The following is a 13,937-nucleotide window of genomic DNA, read 5'->3' on the forward strand; positions in this document are numbered from 1 at the left end:
AAGACTTAGTCAGCACTCGATCAGGTATCTTGTTAGAGTATGGGCAATATTCTTGTGAAATAGATTTTGATTTTGAGAGTAATCTTGATTGCAAAAACTGAGTTTTGTTCCTCGCCAATACTTCTTATGGAACCAGGTCCATAAATACTGATTTAGCAGCCAATCAGGTTTTTTGTGGTATAATTTGTAGATCATCAAAACTCTAGTAGTACCATCAAAACTCCAGTAGTACAACAGATACACATCATATTGCAAAAAGATGAGAGACATTTTCTATCTGCATCTGATCACATAGTACACACTTATCATCATCATCATCATCACAATGTATACCTATTCTCGTCAACCTCTCTTTAGTGAGTATTTTCCAATGCATTGCTAACCGCAATAGGAACCTATGCTTAGGTAACATGATCTTGCGCCATATCAGTTCAGCATCATTCAGTACAGGCCTTAATCCCATCATGACATTGTTATCTCTACTTAAACTCGAATCCTGGTATTCTGTGATTTTCACTCACTATATTCACTGCTAGACTACACCCTCAGGCATAGAATGATGAAAATGTAACATATCTTAAGTTCATATTATAGCTCTAAACTCGACTCTTTAATATCTTTTCATCTTGAAAACATTATAATATAATGTAGAATCCATTTAGTCTATATGTATATTACTTCTTGTAGGATTTTGTAAAATGTAATAAAAAAGGTATGATGTAGAACTATGAGGTGTTAATGAAAAATAGAGGAAAATCTAGAATTTAAAACCTATAGGTTCAACCTTTAAGGTTCATTGTATTGAACCTATTGTATTGCTGAAACTATTGAACCCTACATACTAGAAATTCAAATTTCAGTAGATTTTTACACATAAATTCATATTTTGCATTGAAAGTACTGTGTGCAAATGAACCCAGGGCCAAAACACTATACTCACCTCTTATGTAAAGCCACACTTGGTATTAAGACCAAGTCTTCAAACAACCGTGCACAACGTGTTGATGTGTGAGCAGATGCTAACACATTTGAGGCTTCTAACTCTAAATAATTGCAAAGTCTTAAGCAACTTTTGGCTGTTTTTGATCATTTTCTTGTGATATTGCAGTTGTAGCAAGGATGGAAGGAAAGAATAGGAAAGATGAACAAAATAAGTAAAATCTGGTACATGTGAGCTGATATGAGTCTGACGGCATTTCTTGCAAGCTGTCAAAGATGTACTAAGCTACCAAAAAAAGGCGTCAGGAAGAACCGTGGAGAGGAGTTACTAGATAAGAGTGACGACATTATCAATATGTCGCCAAAAGTATGGTAAGCCATCAGAATATGCCTTCAGAGCGAGTCAGAACATAGTGAAATAAGCTGAAGGTCTGATAACATTTGCTACACGCTGTATCAAGTGTGGTAAGCCTTCATAGTACATCGTCAGAGTGAGGCAGAACAGGTCAGTATGACATGACTTCTGATGACATATCTGAGACACCGTCAGAAGCCTGACGACCAACACCAATATGGCGTCACCTAAATCCGAGCCTTGCTGTGATTTTGATATTTTATTTCATTAATTAGGCTTTAGTATAAATAGCAGTTTTTAAGGTTTTTAAGAAAAAGTTTTCATTATTCAGAACGAGAATTCTGGAGGGAGAAACACGTACATTGTTCTCTTTTGCCAATTATTTTTAGTTTCTTTCTTATCAACTATTCTTGGGTTTCTAACTTGGGATTTAATTGAAGAAATTATTTGTTGTTTTCCATCTATACCTAAGTTTATCATTATCATCTTGAACTCAACTTGTGATTTCCTTCGTCAAATCATGACCGGCTAATTTTATTAGCCGGGGTTATGGGATCCAAGGATTAGGGTTTGATATGATGCTAGGTGTTTCACGGATTCAAAGAGTAGTAGAACATCTTGAAATTTTGTGGTTTTAACTGAGATCTAGTGGTTGCAAACATTAGATTATGCCTTAGGTTTTATTTCCTTTTAATGGAGAAATAGACTAGAGGACGGTAATTATCAACAGGGACTTGGAAGCTACCAACCTTCTGTTTAATAATTAATGCCGTAACTAGATTAATCTACCTGAGATAACATCCAATTAGATATAGATAAATTATCTAACTTTGAGAGAATTAGATAATAAATTGTCTGGTGAGGTCGAGAGATAAGTCAGATAATATCATAGTCAAGGATATTCTGTTGTTCTACTCATTCTGAGGATCTCTAGCTTTACCTGGTATCTATCAATACCCAAAACCTTTGGTGATCATAAACCAAGTTTCCCATTTATAGTGATAAAAACTCTAAAAATTCAGAAAGTGAAGATTTATACATTGTGAACTTTAAACCCCCAACTTTCGAAAATGATAAACTACCAGTAAAGTATTTCGTAAACAAATTGACATTTACACCTTATTCCTTGTGGGATTCGACCCCAACCTAGTTGGAATTTATATTGACAACGATCACTTACACCCATTCAAGAGTGTAATTTGAGTGTTATCAAAAATGGCGCCATTGTTGGGGAATACGATTGTACACTGAAAATTTTGTGTGCAAAAATATTTTGATAGTTAACTTTCCTTGATTTACGTTTATTTGTTTTTTTTGTTTATTGTAGGTACCGTGTTTTTTATGCCAAAAACGAGAAGTTCTGGCGCACCACTATTACCAATCAACCCGGAACCTCAACTAATTGGAAGAATGGCTGAACAACAGGAAGCAGAAAGATTAGTTGCTTTAGCTAGGGCTCAAGTGAATGTGAAAAATTTGGGTCAACAAGCACATCACCAAAATCCTAATGATGAGGACTTAGGTGATGAGGAATTGCTGAATCCTCAAAATCCAAAGAGAGCGGAGCAAGTTGCTGCATTAATGCAGCGAAACCTTAATAGAAATTATCCAGTTCAAGGTAGATATGGTCAACAACCTATGCACTATGAGGCTGATGATAATGATGAAGGAATGGATAGAGCTGGTGCAACGGGTGCTATCATCCCGCCACCGTTGGCACCAGGTGCAAATTTCAGCATAACAAGTACTATGATCCAACTCCTGAATCTAAAGGGGTTATTTGGAGACTTGCCTGGTGAAGATCCTAACATGCATTTTGAGAACTTCATCACCATTTGCAAATCCTTTGACAATCCGAGAATGAGTCAGAATGCAATCAGATTGAGGTTGTTTCCATTGTCTCTTTCTGGAGAGGCAACAATGTGGTTGAATAAGTTAGAGCTTGATTCTATAACCAACTGGAGGCAGTTGAAAGATGCGTTCCTAGAATGGTTCTTTCCACCCTCCAGAATGGTACAGTTGAGGGACGAGATTAACAACTTCAGGCAGCTTCTGACTGAAGCACTGCACGAGGCTTTGGGAAAGGTTTAAGAAAAAACTTGAACAATGTCTGAACCAAAATATGATGGACTTGCATTTGATGTACACCTTGTACAGGGCTTTCAACTCTGTGACAAAGCGAATAGTTGAGAACACTGCAGGTGGTTCGTTCATTGACCTCTCTTTTATGGATGCTTCTGATATGCTAAATAGAATAGCCAAGCAAAGTTGAGCTTGGCACATTAGGGATTCTGTAGTGGCTAGCCCTACGATTGCTGGTGGTATTACTGTAGAACAACATAGAAGGGATGAGGAGTGAGATCAGGATATGGCCCACTTAAAGACACAGATGGACTTGTTGGCTAAGCACTTGCTATCCAGAAAGACTGAAATGATTAAGGCTGTGGATGCTCAAGGTACCGTATCTGCAGGTGCTGATGTTGAGGCCAACTATGTGAGTAATCAAAGGGGTTTCTAAAGTAATAGCCAAGGGAACCAAGGTCGGACTTTCTATGACAAGCCTGATTATAAAGATAGGGATTAGGGACATTGGAAAAGCAATAATGACAGGAGTGGTTTGTATGTTTCTCCTAAAAGTCGGGATGTTGGATCTACTAGTTCTAGCAAGATGTCCATGGAGGACATGATGGAAAAGCTGTTGAAGGGATTTAAAGCTACTAACTCGGGGGTAACTAATATGAAAAGTAAGTTTTCTACCCTCAGCCAGCTAGTTAGCTAACACTCTGCTTCTATTAAGTAGTTGGAGAAATAGATGAGCCAACTTTTGGCTACTCTGAACCAGAGAAAAATAGGAAGTTTACCTAGTGACATGGTTCAAAACCCACAGACTGATGGCTCTTGTTTGGTGATTACCACTCAGAGTGGTAAGATGTTATCTGGCCCTTCTATGGGCAAAACAGTGGAGAAAGAGGTAAGTGTTGATAAATCAGAAGGAAGAAATCTAGTGGAGTCTGAGAAGGTGGATGTCTTTATTGACATGTCAGAGAAAGAAGACGACAAGAAAGAGAAAGTGGTATGGAAACAAATGCCAAGACCACCACCTCCATTTTCGTAGAGGTTGAAGAAGAAATAAGATAATGAAAAATTTAGCAAGTTCATGGCATTAATGAAACAATTGACAGGGACGGTGCCATTGATGGAGGCACTTGAGAAAATGCCAAGCTATGCTAAATTTATGAAGGATCTGCTGATGAAGAAGAAGAAAGTAAGCTGTGAGACGGTGGACAATCTCCACCATTGTAGTGCTATTTTGTCACAGTCCTTAGTACAGAAAAAGCCTGATCCTGGTGCTTTCACTATTTTGTGCACAGTAGGACCCATGAAATTTGAGAAAGCTTTGTGTGACCTTGATGCAAGTATTAATTTGATCCCACTGGCCATCTATAAGAGGCTTGATGTAGGGGCACCTACTCCTACAAACATGCGAATCATGATGGCAGATAGGTCAATTAAAAGACCTGTGGGTATTCTACATGACGTGCTGGTGAAAGTGGCCGCCTTCATTCTCCCTGCGGATTTTGTGGTTCTAGACTATGATGTTGATTTTGAGGTGCCTATTATTCTGGGAAGACCATTATTGGCCACAGGGAGAGTGCTAGTTGATTTGGAGCTTTAAAGCAAAGTTTAAAGTTTGCTCATCCACAATGAATCAAGAAGAGATGAGTGTATTCACAGTGATGGATATATTCTATGTGGATGGCAAAAGGTATCGGTATAATGTCTTGGCGAAGTCTGAGTAGCCAAGGTAACTAAGTCATGCCGCAACATTAAATCAGGCGCTATTAGGAGGCAACCCAAAATTTTATTTTCATTCATATTTAGGTTAGTTTTTATTTTTATATTTAGGTTTTTAATACCTGGAAGGTGAAATCAAGATTATCTGCTAAAAAGGACCATGATGACCTTTATGGTAAGATATCACACATGTGACGGCTTACTTGAAAATGACGTCAGAGAGGTCTAGTATGAAGTAGTGTCTGCCTAACCCTGATGATATTGCCTAATGAGTTACCACAACTCTGACGACATATTTCTATGTCGTCAGGTATTACGGGCCCAGATGTTAAGTTGGATCCGACCAGGCCTAGGCTTACAATCTTCACCTTCCCGATAGTTTATTTGGTTTCCATGTTTAGTTATTTCCTTCCTTATCTAGAATACATAATATCTTCCTTGCTTCTCCAACTTGATCACAACTAAGCAAGAAAACCTTTCCCTTGAGAGATTGGATTGAAAGCAAAGTGACCAACTTTCTTCTCTCATCCACATTCTCTTACCTCAAGCTCACACTTTATACGAACTAAGCTCCATTGTTAAGGAAGTGTGCAAGTCGACAATTAGGTATGCTCTATACTTAAAACTCTTCTTTTTTTGGGTATGTATAACAGGAGAATTTCAACCTTTGTTCAAAGGAGCTTAAGCAGATTAAAGAACCACAAACTACTTTGAATCTAGGGTTTCGCTAGGTTCTAACTGAAAAAGATCTAAAAAGCAGCTCAGGAACTCAACTTTATTTAAAATCAAGTCGAAATTGAAGTAAAAAATCAATGAAAAAGAGAGTTGAAGGATTGCGTTCTGAGCTGACGACATTTATGGTAGGACGTCACATTTGTGACGGCTTACCACAAATGTCATCATAAGTTAAAGAAAAAAAGCTGAGGTTCTGTTAAGGTCTGACGACATATCTGATACATCATCACAGGTGTGAAGTCTTACCAGACAATGTCATCAAAAGTTGAGAAATTTTAGTAGTCACTGCTTGAGGCTAACGACGTCTATGGTAAGCCGTTAGAAATACGATGACTTACCAGAGATGCCGTCAAGCCTCTGAACTAAAACTGAATAGAACCCTTTTCAGGGATTCTAAGCAACCACTGATGCATCTTGTTTATTTATATGATTTAGAACACTAAAAATTGACCCTAACTTGCTTCAGGAATAAAAATAGCACCTAAGAGAAAGAGTTCTAACACTCCAAAGAAAGTAGCAAAGCGAAAAGTGGTTCAGAATCTTATTAATGAGGACTCCGACTATGAAGATGAAGAACCACTTCCTAGGTGGAAGAGAAAGAAACTAAGACCAAAGGAATCTCCTCCACGTAAACCCATTCAGGTGTAGGATAGTGATGATACTGAACCTACTACCCTACCTGAGAGTGAGTCCTCTGAGCAAGAGGGTTCCAAGCAAATTATGTCCGGCCAACCAAGTCTGAGAAAGCTGAATTTGAAGAGAAGGGGTATGAGGGGAAAGAATTGGGACCACTATCCTCAGAAAAGCAAAGTGATAATGATTCTCCAATTCAGAGAGTTGTAATGAGATGCAAAAACTCAGACCTTAAAGATAATGTCAGATGGATCATTCTGGGAGCTGAGAGGGTATATCTTGATGGTCTGTGTAGAACTCAGTGGAGACCTGTTTGACGACCTATCTTTGAAGAAAAGCAAATCATTACCAAAGGGTTGATCAACTACCTTGAGGTGATGAAAAATTTCCAAGATTATGGCATAGAGTGGACTACCAGAATAGGAGATTTCTATAGTCCAGTAATAGTATGGGAGTTTTATGCAAACTACCAAGAGGACCTGGAAGACAGATACAAGGAAGGTAAGAGAATATCAAACATGCCACTACTGGAGAAAATTGCAGTGAGGGGAGTGATAGTGAGTATCTCGGACACAACAATCAACCGGTTTCTTCATGGGCTAAACTTCAATGTTCAGAATACTTCACCCATATTTTATGCTTGTTTAAAAGATAAGGTGAATCAACGCAGATGGTTGGCTACTCACATAGCGGAGGGAGAGCCTATTTGGTTGACCAACCCGAATGAAAGGATCTACAAAGCTTCTCTGACACCTAAGGCAAAGTTTGGTGGGGCGTAGTGCGCACGTAATTGATCCCTATAGAAAATGATAATCTATTGGGAGATGACAGGGCCGTACTAGTTGCTAGTCTAGTAACTGAGATATTCCTAGATTTTGGTGAAATTATTACTGAGGAGATAAGGATTTGGGTTTCTAGGACTGACAATGCATATCCATTCCCGTGTTTGATAACTAAACTATGTGGAGCAGTAAATATGCCCGAGATCGCAGGTGTGGATGAGGATGTAGCTGCTAGAAAGACTCACAACCCGATCAGACGTGAGGAAAATCTACCTACATTGAGGCTTGACAGGGAAGCAGAGGTAGAAGTTGAGCCTCCTATTCTAGATTCTAGTTCAGTGCCTACTGTGGAGGCACAAGCTCATGAGGCAGCAATAGTATTACCACCACCTTCAGCACAGGCAGGTTCAGTGCATGCAAATGAGTCAGTTCTATCATCTTCTGCAGCACCAGCAGGACTTTCTTTCAACTTGCCAAAATTCAGAAAAATTGCTAGACGAACTCAATGGTGCGAGTCTCAGCTGAAGTAGTTTGCCAAGCAGTTTGTAATTGCAGTAGATAAGAGAATCAAGGCTGTACTTGAGCCTTATGAGTCCTTTCCTTCTTGGTTTTCTGACTTAGAGAATTGGTTTGATGTGTGAGAAAGAGAAATGTTAAGTACAGAGCTTAAATAGTTTAGATCTGAGTTTAAGCAAATGAAGACGGAGTTTGGAGTGATTAGACAGCTCCAGTGCATTACAGTAATAGAAGATGTGGCTGAAGAGCCCGAAGGTGAAGTAGAGTTGCTTGATCTTACTGAGAAGACTATGCAGAAGAAGAAAAACAAAGAAAATAAAGATGAAAATAGAAAAGAATAGATAAATAGACAAGGAGATGATGAGAATAAGGGCAAAGCTGAGAAAAAGGCAAAGAAGAAGAAGAAGGCTTAGAAAATAGAAGCAGAGAGACAACGTAAGCAAGTGATGAGGTAGCAGCCACTGATAAAGTGAACTTGAAATGGGCAATACCAGAATCCCTAGAAGACCACTTGAGAAGAGAGGAGGCGCTCCGAGCTAGAGCCGTAGGATCCTCATCCAGTGCACCTCCTTCAGGTGCAGCGGTAGCTGAGCCAGCGTAGCAGGCTCCAGATATAAGTGTCCCGACTGGAGATACTGATGTGGGGATAAAACCCTATGATCCTCGTACTTGATCTCTACCAGGTACGCCCTAAACCCTTAGTTTCATTTTGTTTTAATTTTAAGTTGAGGGTATAGGGTAGCATATTGTTGTAGATATTCTATAAATAACTAGGAGTAGTGCAAGTTCTATAGGTAGTCAACTAAATTTTTTAATTTTATTTTGAACACCTCTTCGAAGGTTTGTTTTGCATGACTGTGTGAGTTGCCTCAAATTGTGACTATTGAGCATCTGGTTAGGGCATTAGTTTTGTGCTTAACAATCACATATGAATAACTGCATGAACCAGATAAGTAGTAGTTAGTGAAATGCTTGTGTGCCAAGTGTGTGTTAGATATTACTGTGTTCCCTGTGCTATTTTTGAATCTAGAACTTGCCCAATTCATTTTGCCTGGGTTAAGAGATAGGGGTTAGGAAAGGATCATAGGCCATTTTTGAATTTAAGTCACTTTTACCCTAAATGACCTTCCCTGTAATGCATTATATGCCTTGGTCCCCGTTTGAGCCTAAATTGACCATTTTTTTTTTCTATGAAACCCATCACCGTCCCTTTTTAAATCATAATGAACCTGTTTTGGCCCCGGTCCTCCTTGGACACTGTGCATCTCAACGTAGGCAAACAACCTAAGTTGAGGGTGGCTATCATAGGGGTGTATGATATAAGTTAGGTATGAAGAAGGGTAGAATAGATGAGAAAGAATCAAATAAAAAGAATAAAAGGTTAGGTGTTGGTGAAAAAGAGGAAGTAAAGAAAATCAGTTGGAATAAAAAGAAGTGCACCCATCTTGAAAGTGTTATCAAGAAAAGAAAAAGAGAGAAAAAGAGGTTAATAAGTGGACCCCACAAGATAAGGTTAGTCACTCTAAATTCTATTTAATACCATACCAGCCCCTAGCCTACGTTACAAGCCTAAGAAAGTCCTATAGTGATCCTAGCTTACCTGTCTAGACACTTCGGTAATGACGATAAGGGCAAGCATAAGTTATTTGGCATACACTGGTTGAACTTCATTCTGAGTGTGAGAGTCTTTGTGATTATCCCCATGATTATACCTTGATTGCTAATAATGAGAGAAAAGGGGAATTTATTTGTTGTGAGGGCACACTAGTATCTTGCTAATTTACTTGCTTGTTTGGGTAGTGTACATTACATGCATGATTGTTGGCACTTAGTGATGCCATGGGTACAAGCCTTTGTGTTACATTGTTTCTTTTCAATAAATTACACAGTAGTTTGAGTTAGTTGACCTTGGAGGTGGTAAACTGAGTTTTGAGCTAAGAATTGGTTGTTGACTGTTGAATGTTCGTTGTATTCTCTTAGTTGTGTTTTGGTTACTTGAGGACAAGCAATTGTTAAGTTGAGGTTGTTGATGTGTGAGCAGATGCTAACACATTTGAGGCTTTTAACTCTAAATAATTGCAAAGTGTTAAGCAACTTTTGGTTGTTTTTGATCATTTTTTTGTGATATTGCAGTTGTAGCAAGGATAGGAGGAAAACATAGGAAAGATGAACAAAATAAGTAAAATCTGATACATGTGTGCTGATATGAGTCTGACGGCATTTCTTGCAAGCTATCAGAGATGTGGTAAGATACCATAAAAAGGCGTCAGGAAGAATAATGGAGAAATTTGCTAGATGAGAGTGAGAACATTCTCAATATGTCATCACAAGTGTGGTAAGCCGTCAGAATATCATGGTGAAATAAGCTGAAGGCCTGACGACATTTGCTACACACTGTCACAAGTGTGGTAATCCATCATAGGACATCGTATAACAGGTCAAGATGGCATGACTTCTGACAACATATCTGAGACGCTGTCAGAAGCCAGACGACAAACACCAATATGGCGTTACCTAAATTCGAGCCCAACTGTGATTTTGTTATTTTATTTCATTAATTAGGCTTTAGTATAAATAGTAGTTTTTAGGGTTTTTAAGAAAAAGTTCTTATTATTCAGAACGAGAATTTTGGAGGGAGAAACACGTACATTGTTCTCTTTTGCAAATTATTTTTAGTTTCTTTCTTATCAACTATTCTTGGGTTTCTAACTTGGGATTTAATTGAAGAAATTATTTGTTGTTTTTCATCTATACATAAGTTTATCATTATCATCATGAATTCAACTTGTGATTTCCTTCGTCAAATCATGAGCGGCTAATTTCATTAGCCGGGGTTATGGGATCCAAGGATTAGGGTTTGATATGATGCTAGGTGTTTCACAGATTCAAAGAGTAGTAGAACATCTTGAAATTCTATGGTTTTAACTGAGATCTAGTGGTTGCAAACATTAGATTATGCCTTAGGTTTTATTTGCTTCTAACGGAGAAATAGACTAGAGGACGGGAATTATCACCAGGCACTCAGAAGCTACCAACCTTTTGTTTAGTGATTAATGTTGTAACTGGATTAATCTACTTGAGATAACATCTGATTGGATATATATAAATTATCTAAGTTCGAGAGAATTAGATAATAAATTGTCTGGTGAAGTCGAGAGATAAGTCAGATAGTATCATAGTCAAGGATATTCTATTGTTCTACTCATTCTGAGGATCTCTAGCATTACCTGGTATCTTTCAATACCCGAAACCTTTGGTGATCATAACCCTAGTTTCCTATTTTTATTGATAAGAACTCTAAAAATTCGGAAAGTGAAGATTGATACATTGTGAACTTTAAACCCCCAACTTTCGGAAACGATAAACTACCAGTAAAGTATTTCATAAACAAATTGACGTTCACACCCTATTCCCTGTGGGATTCGACCCCAACCTAGTTGGGTTTTATGTTGACAAGGATCTCTTACACTCATTCAAGAGTATAATTTGAGCATTATCACATGTTACACCCTTGGAGTTTTGATGATTCACAAACCATTCCACAAACACCTGATCGAAGCTTCAGTCAATATCTACGGGACCTGGTCCCATATGAATTTGCTCTCTGAAGATGACAAGCCTACTATAGCTAAATGTTTTCCTGCAGAAAGTTAGTAGGACGCTCGATCGATGGGAGAAATTTTGGATTTTGTTGTCTCATGTAAAAGGAATACTTCACACAACAAAAGTTAGTTTGCAAAATTAAGATTTCTTCTTCAAAGAAAAAGTTGTCTCTTTGATCACAACTCATACATCATCAAGGGACCTGATTAAGTGGTCATTTAGTCTTGTGGTGTCTTGAGTTGTTTGTGTTTTTCCATCATATTGTAAATCTACTCCTGATATATAGAGGATAGTAGATACTTTAGCTTGTACAAGTCTTAGTTTGAGTTGCATCAGATATAGGTAATTGATCGAGTTGTTCGTGAGTTGGTCATGTTTAACATACCATTTTGGTAGTGTTGAGTCCTGGGTAGAGTTATCTAGGATCATCGACTAGAGTTATTCAGCTGAGGTTTGGTAGAGTTATTATACTTGTCTTGTAGTAGAGTTGTTGCAAGAGGTAGTGATTATAGGAGATTGTAATCACTTGATTGCTTAAAGATTTGGAAAATCCTGAGACCGGTACTATATTTTTCCTCCCTTCAGCAATAAAGTTTCCTCGTAAACATTGTGTGTTCTTTACATTATTGCATTGTTTTTCTTTCTATTGTTATCCTATTGCATCTGTGGTATTTTGATCTGGTTTGAGCCTTTATAGGTTATGCATTTATGACGACTTGGTGGGAATATACTGGATATGTTGTTGCTGTTACATTGATGACGACTTGTAGAATTGAAACCTAAAACCTCTATGCTGCATCTGAATGTATTAGCAGCCTTAACATTCATCATCAAGACACTGAACTATAACTTATGCACTGTACTACTGTCATATTTCCTACTTGTATTGATTATTTTTTCTATGTTGATTAACAGATATGAAACAACCATTAATAATTGGAGAAATAAAAAATATCTAATGTAATTATACTCATGATTGACCGTTCATGAGCATAACTTCAACTAGAAAAAGTTAAAATTCTTAAAATGAACGAGAAGTAACAAAAATTTATTTGTCACAAAAATTTATCTGTCTTTGTTCATGGTATATATAGCCAACATATATTGTATAACAGCTAATGAATTATGATCTTTCTCAAATTTACCACCTTCTTAATACCATGCCAATAGGAATATTAGAAAATCACGAGATCTTGATTAGACTAGGGAGTTTGCTGCATCACAGAGTAGAAGCCGATGGAACAACCTGATAACGATCATCAACAAAGAATCTGATATGAGTTTATGTTATAACAGAGAACTATTTAATCATCCTTAAAGACCTTATAATAGGAAAATAGATCATCCAAAAATCCATAACGTTTTCATATGATAACAAAATTTGACATTGGTATAGATAGTATTTGAAACTAATATAACGAACCTGCTTCAGAAGGTTCTGGCACCGGAAGCTTAATCTTTTTAAAGGAACGGGGGTTTGGTTCCATCTGCACAGTTCGTTCAAAGTTAATATCATCTCCCTCTCCCTTTTCCTGGAAGGATAAAGCATTGTCAGTTATGTCATAACTTTAAAAAACAAAACATGAAAAATTATTGTTGTCTCGAAAATCTAAACATACTTTGCCCTCCGACTGCTGAGGCATACTCGGAATTTGCTTCATTGGTTGGCTGTATGACACATAAGCATCAAAAAGAGTTATAGATGATCCTATTATTCGAGAACTTCAACAACCAAATTGATGCTTACATTATGCAATATCTAAGCAATAACTAGTTATCCAGAAAGATATATAACAGCGAGAATTGGATAAATTCAATTTTACAATCATAATTGTGTTGCATAAAACCCAATGGAAGAAAACATTATAAAGTACATCAAACGTAGAATGTTGCTCCATATTAGCAATAAACGCAACATGTTGTTACCTAGAATCCATTACATATGGAACCCCTTGACGCAGATGATCCATCTCAACAAACCTTAAATCAACCCTCAGTTCATCCATATGAGATATATTGTGCACCTATAGCTAAACAAAAGAGTGAAAATACTAGGGAGACACTACAATATACAAAATTAGGCTCAAACGATTACATGTTAGGAGAGCTAACCGGTGTGGTAGTATTTGGAGAATATCATGGCACATCAGAAGGGATATGATATCCCACATTATCAGCACTCCATGCATCCTGAGAATTTAAAAGAATCATTAGTGCACCAGGCAGCCTTTTTGTATATTTTTAAATTAAATAATATAGGAAAAGATGAATTTAACTTAGAAAAATTTAGGTAACACCTCGACATAGGATTGTTGGGCCTTCTCAGCCTGATAAGTATTGTATATATCATAAAACCCGTCCCACCATTCCATTAGATATACTTCTGGAGATTCGATAGCTAAAAAGTTTCGCAGAAATTAAATGATTGGAACAAAAAATAAAAATTAATACAATTTTAGAAACACGAAAAGAACTTTTGAGATAAAATAGACCTCAAATAAGTGCACTAAAAGCTTCAAAGAATGATATTAATTATCTATCATTCAATCCAATCTATATTTTATATGGAAAAAGGAACA

The 13,937-nt window shown here is 37.3% G+C and overlaps 1 protein-coding gene across 1 annotated transcript; it reads left to right on the forward strand.

Annotated features, from left to right (window-relative positions):
• Positions 1-4,544: 4,544 nt before the first annotated feature.
• LOC124889551 lies at positions 4,545-4,970 on the forward strand. Its single transcript, XM_047401499.1, has one exon. It carries the CDS (start codon positions 4,545-4,547, stop codon positions 4,968-4,970), a length of 426 nt encoding a protein of 141 aa, XP_047257455.1.
• The last annotated feature ends 8,967 nt before the right edge of the window (positions 4,971-13,937 follow it).

The sequence above is a fragment of the Capsicum annuum genome, chromosome 12, assembly GCF_002878395.1.
Source record: "Capsicum annuum cultivar UCD-10X-F1 chromosome 12, UCD10Xv1.1, whole genome shotgun sequence".
Classification (NCBI taxonomy): Eukaryota; Viridiplantae; Streptophyta; class Magnoliopsida; order Solanales; family Solanaceae; genus Capsicum; species Capsicum annuum.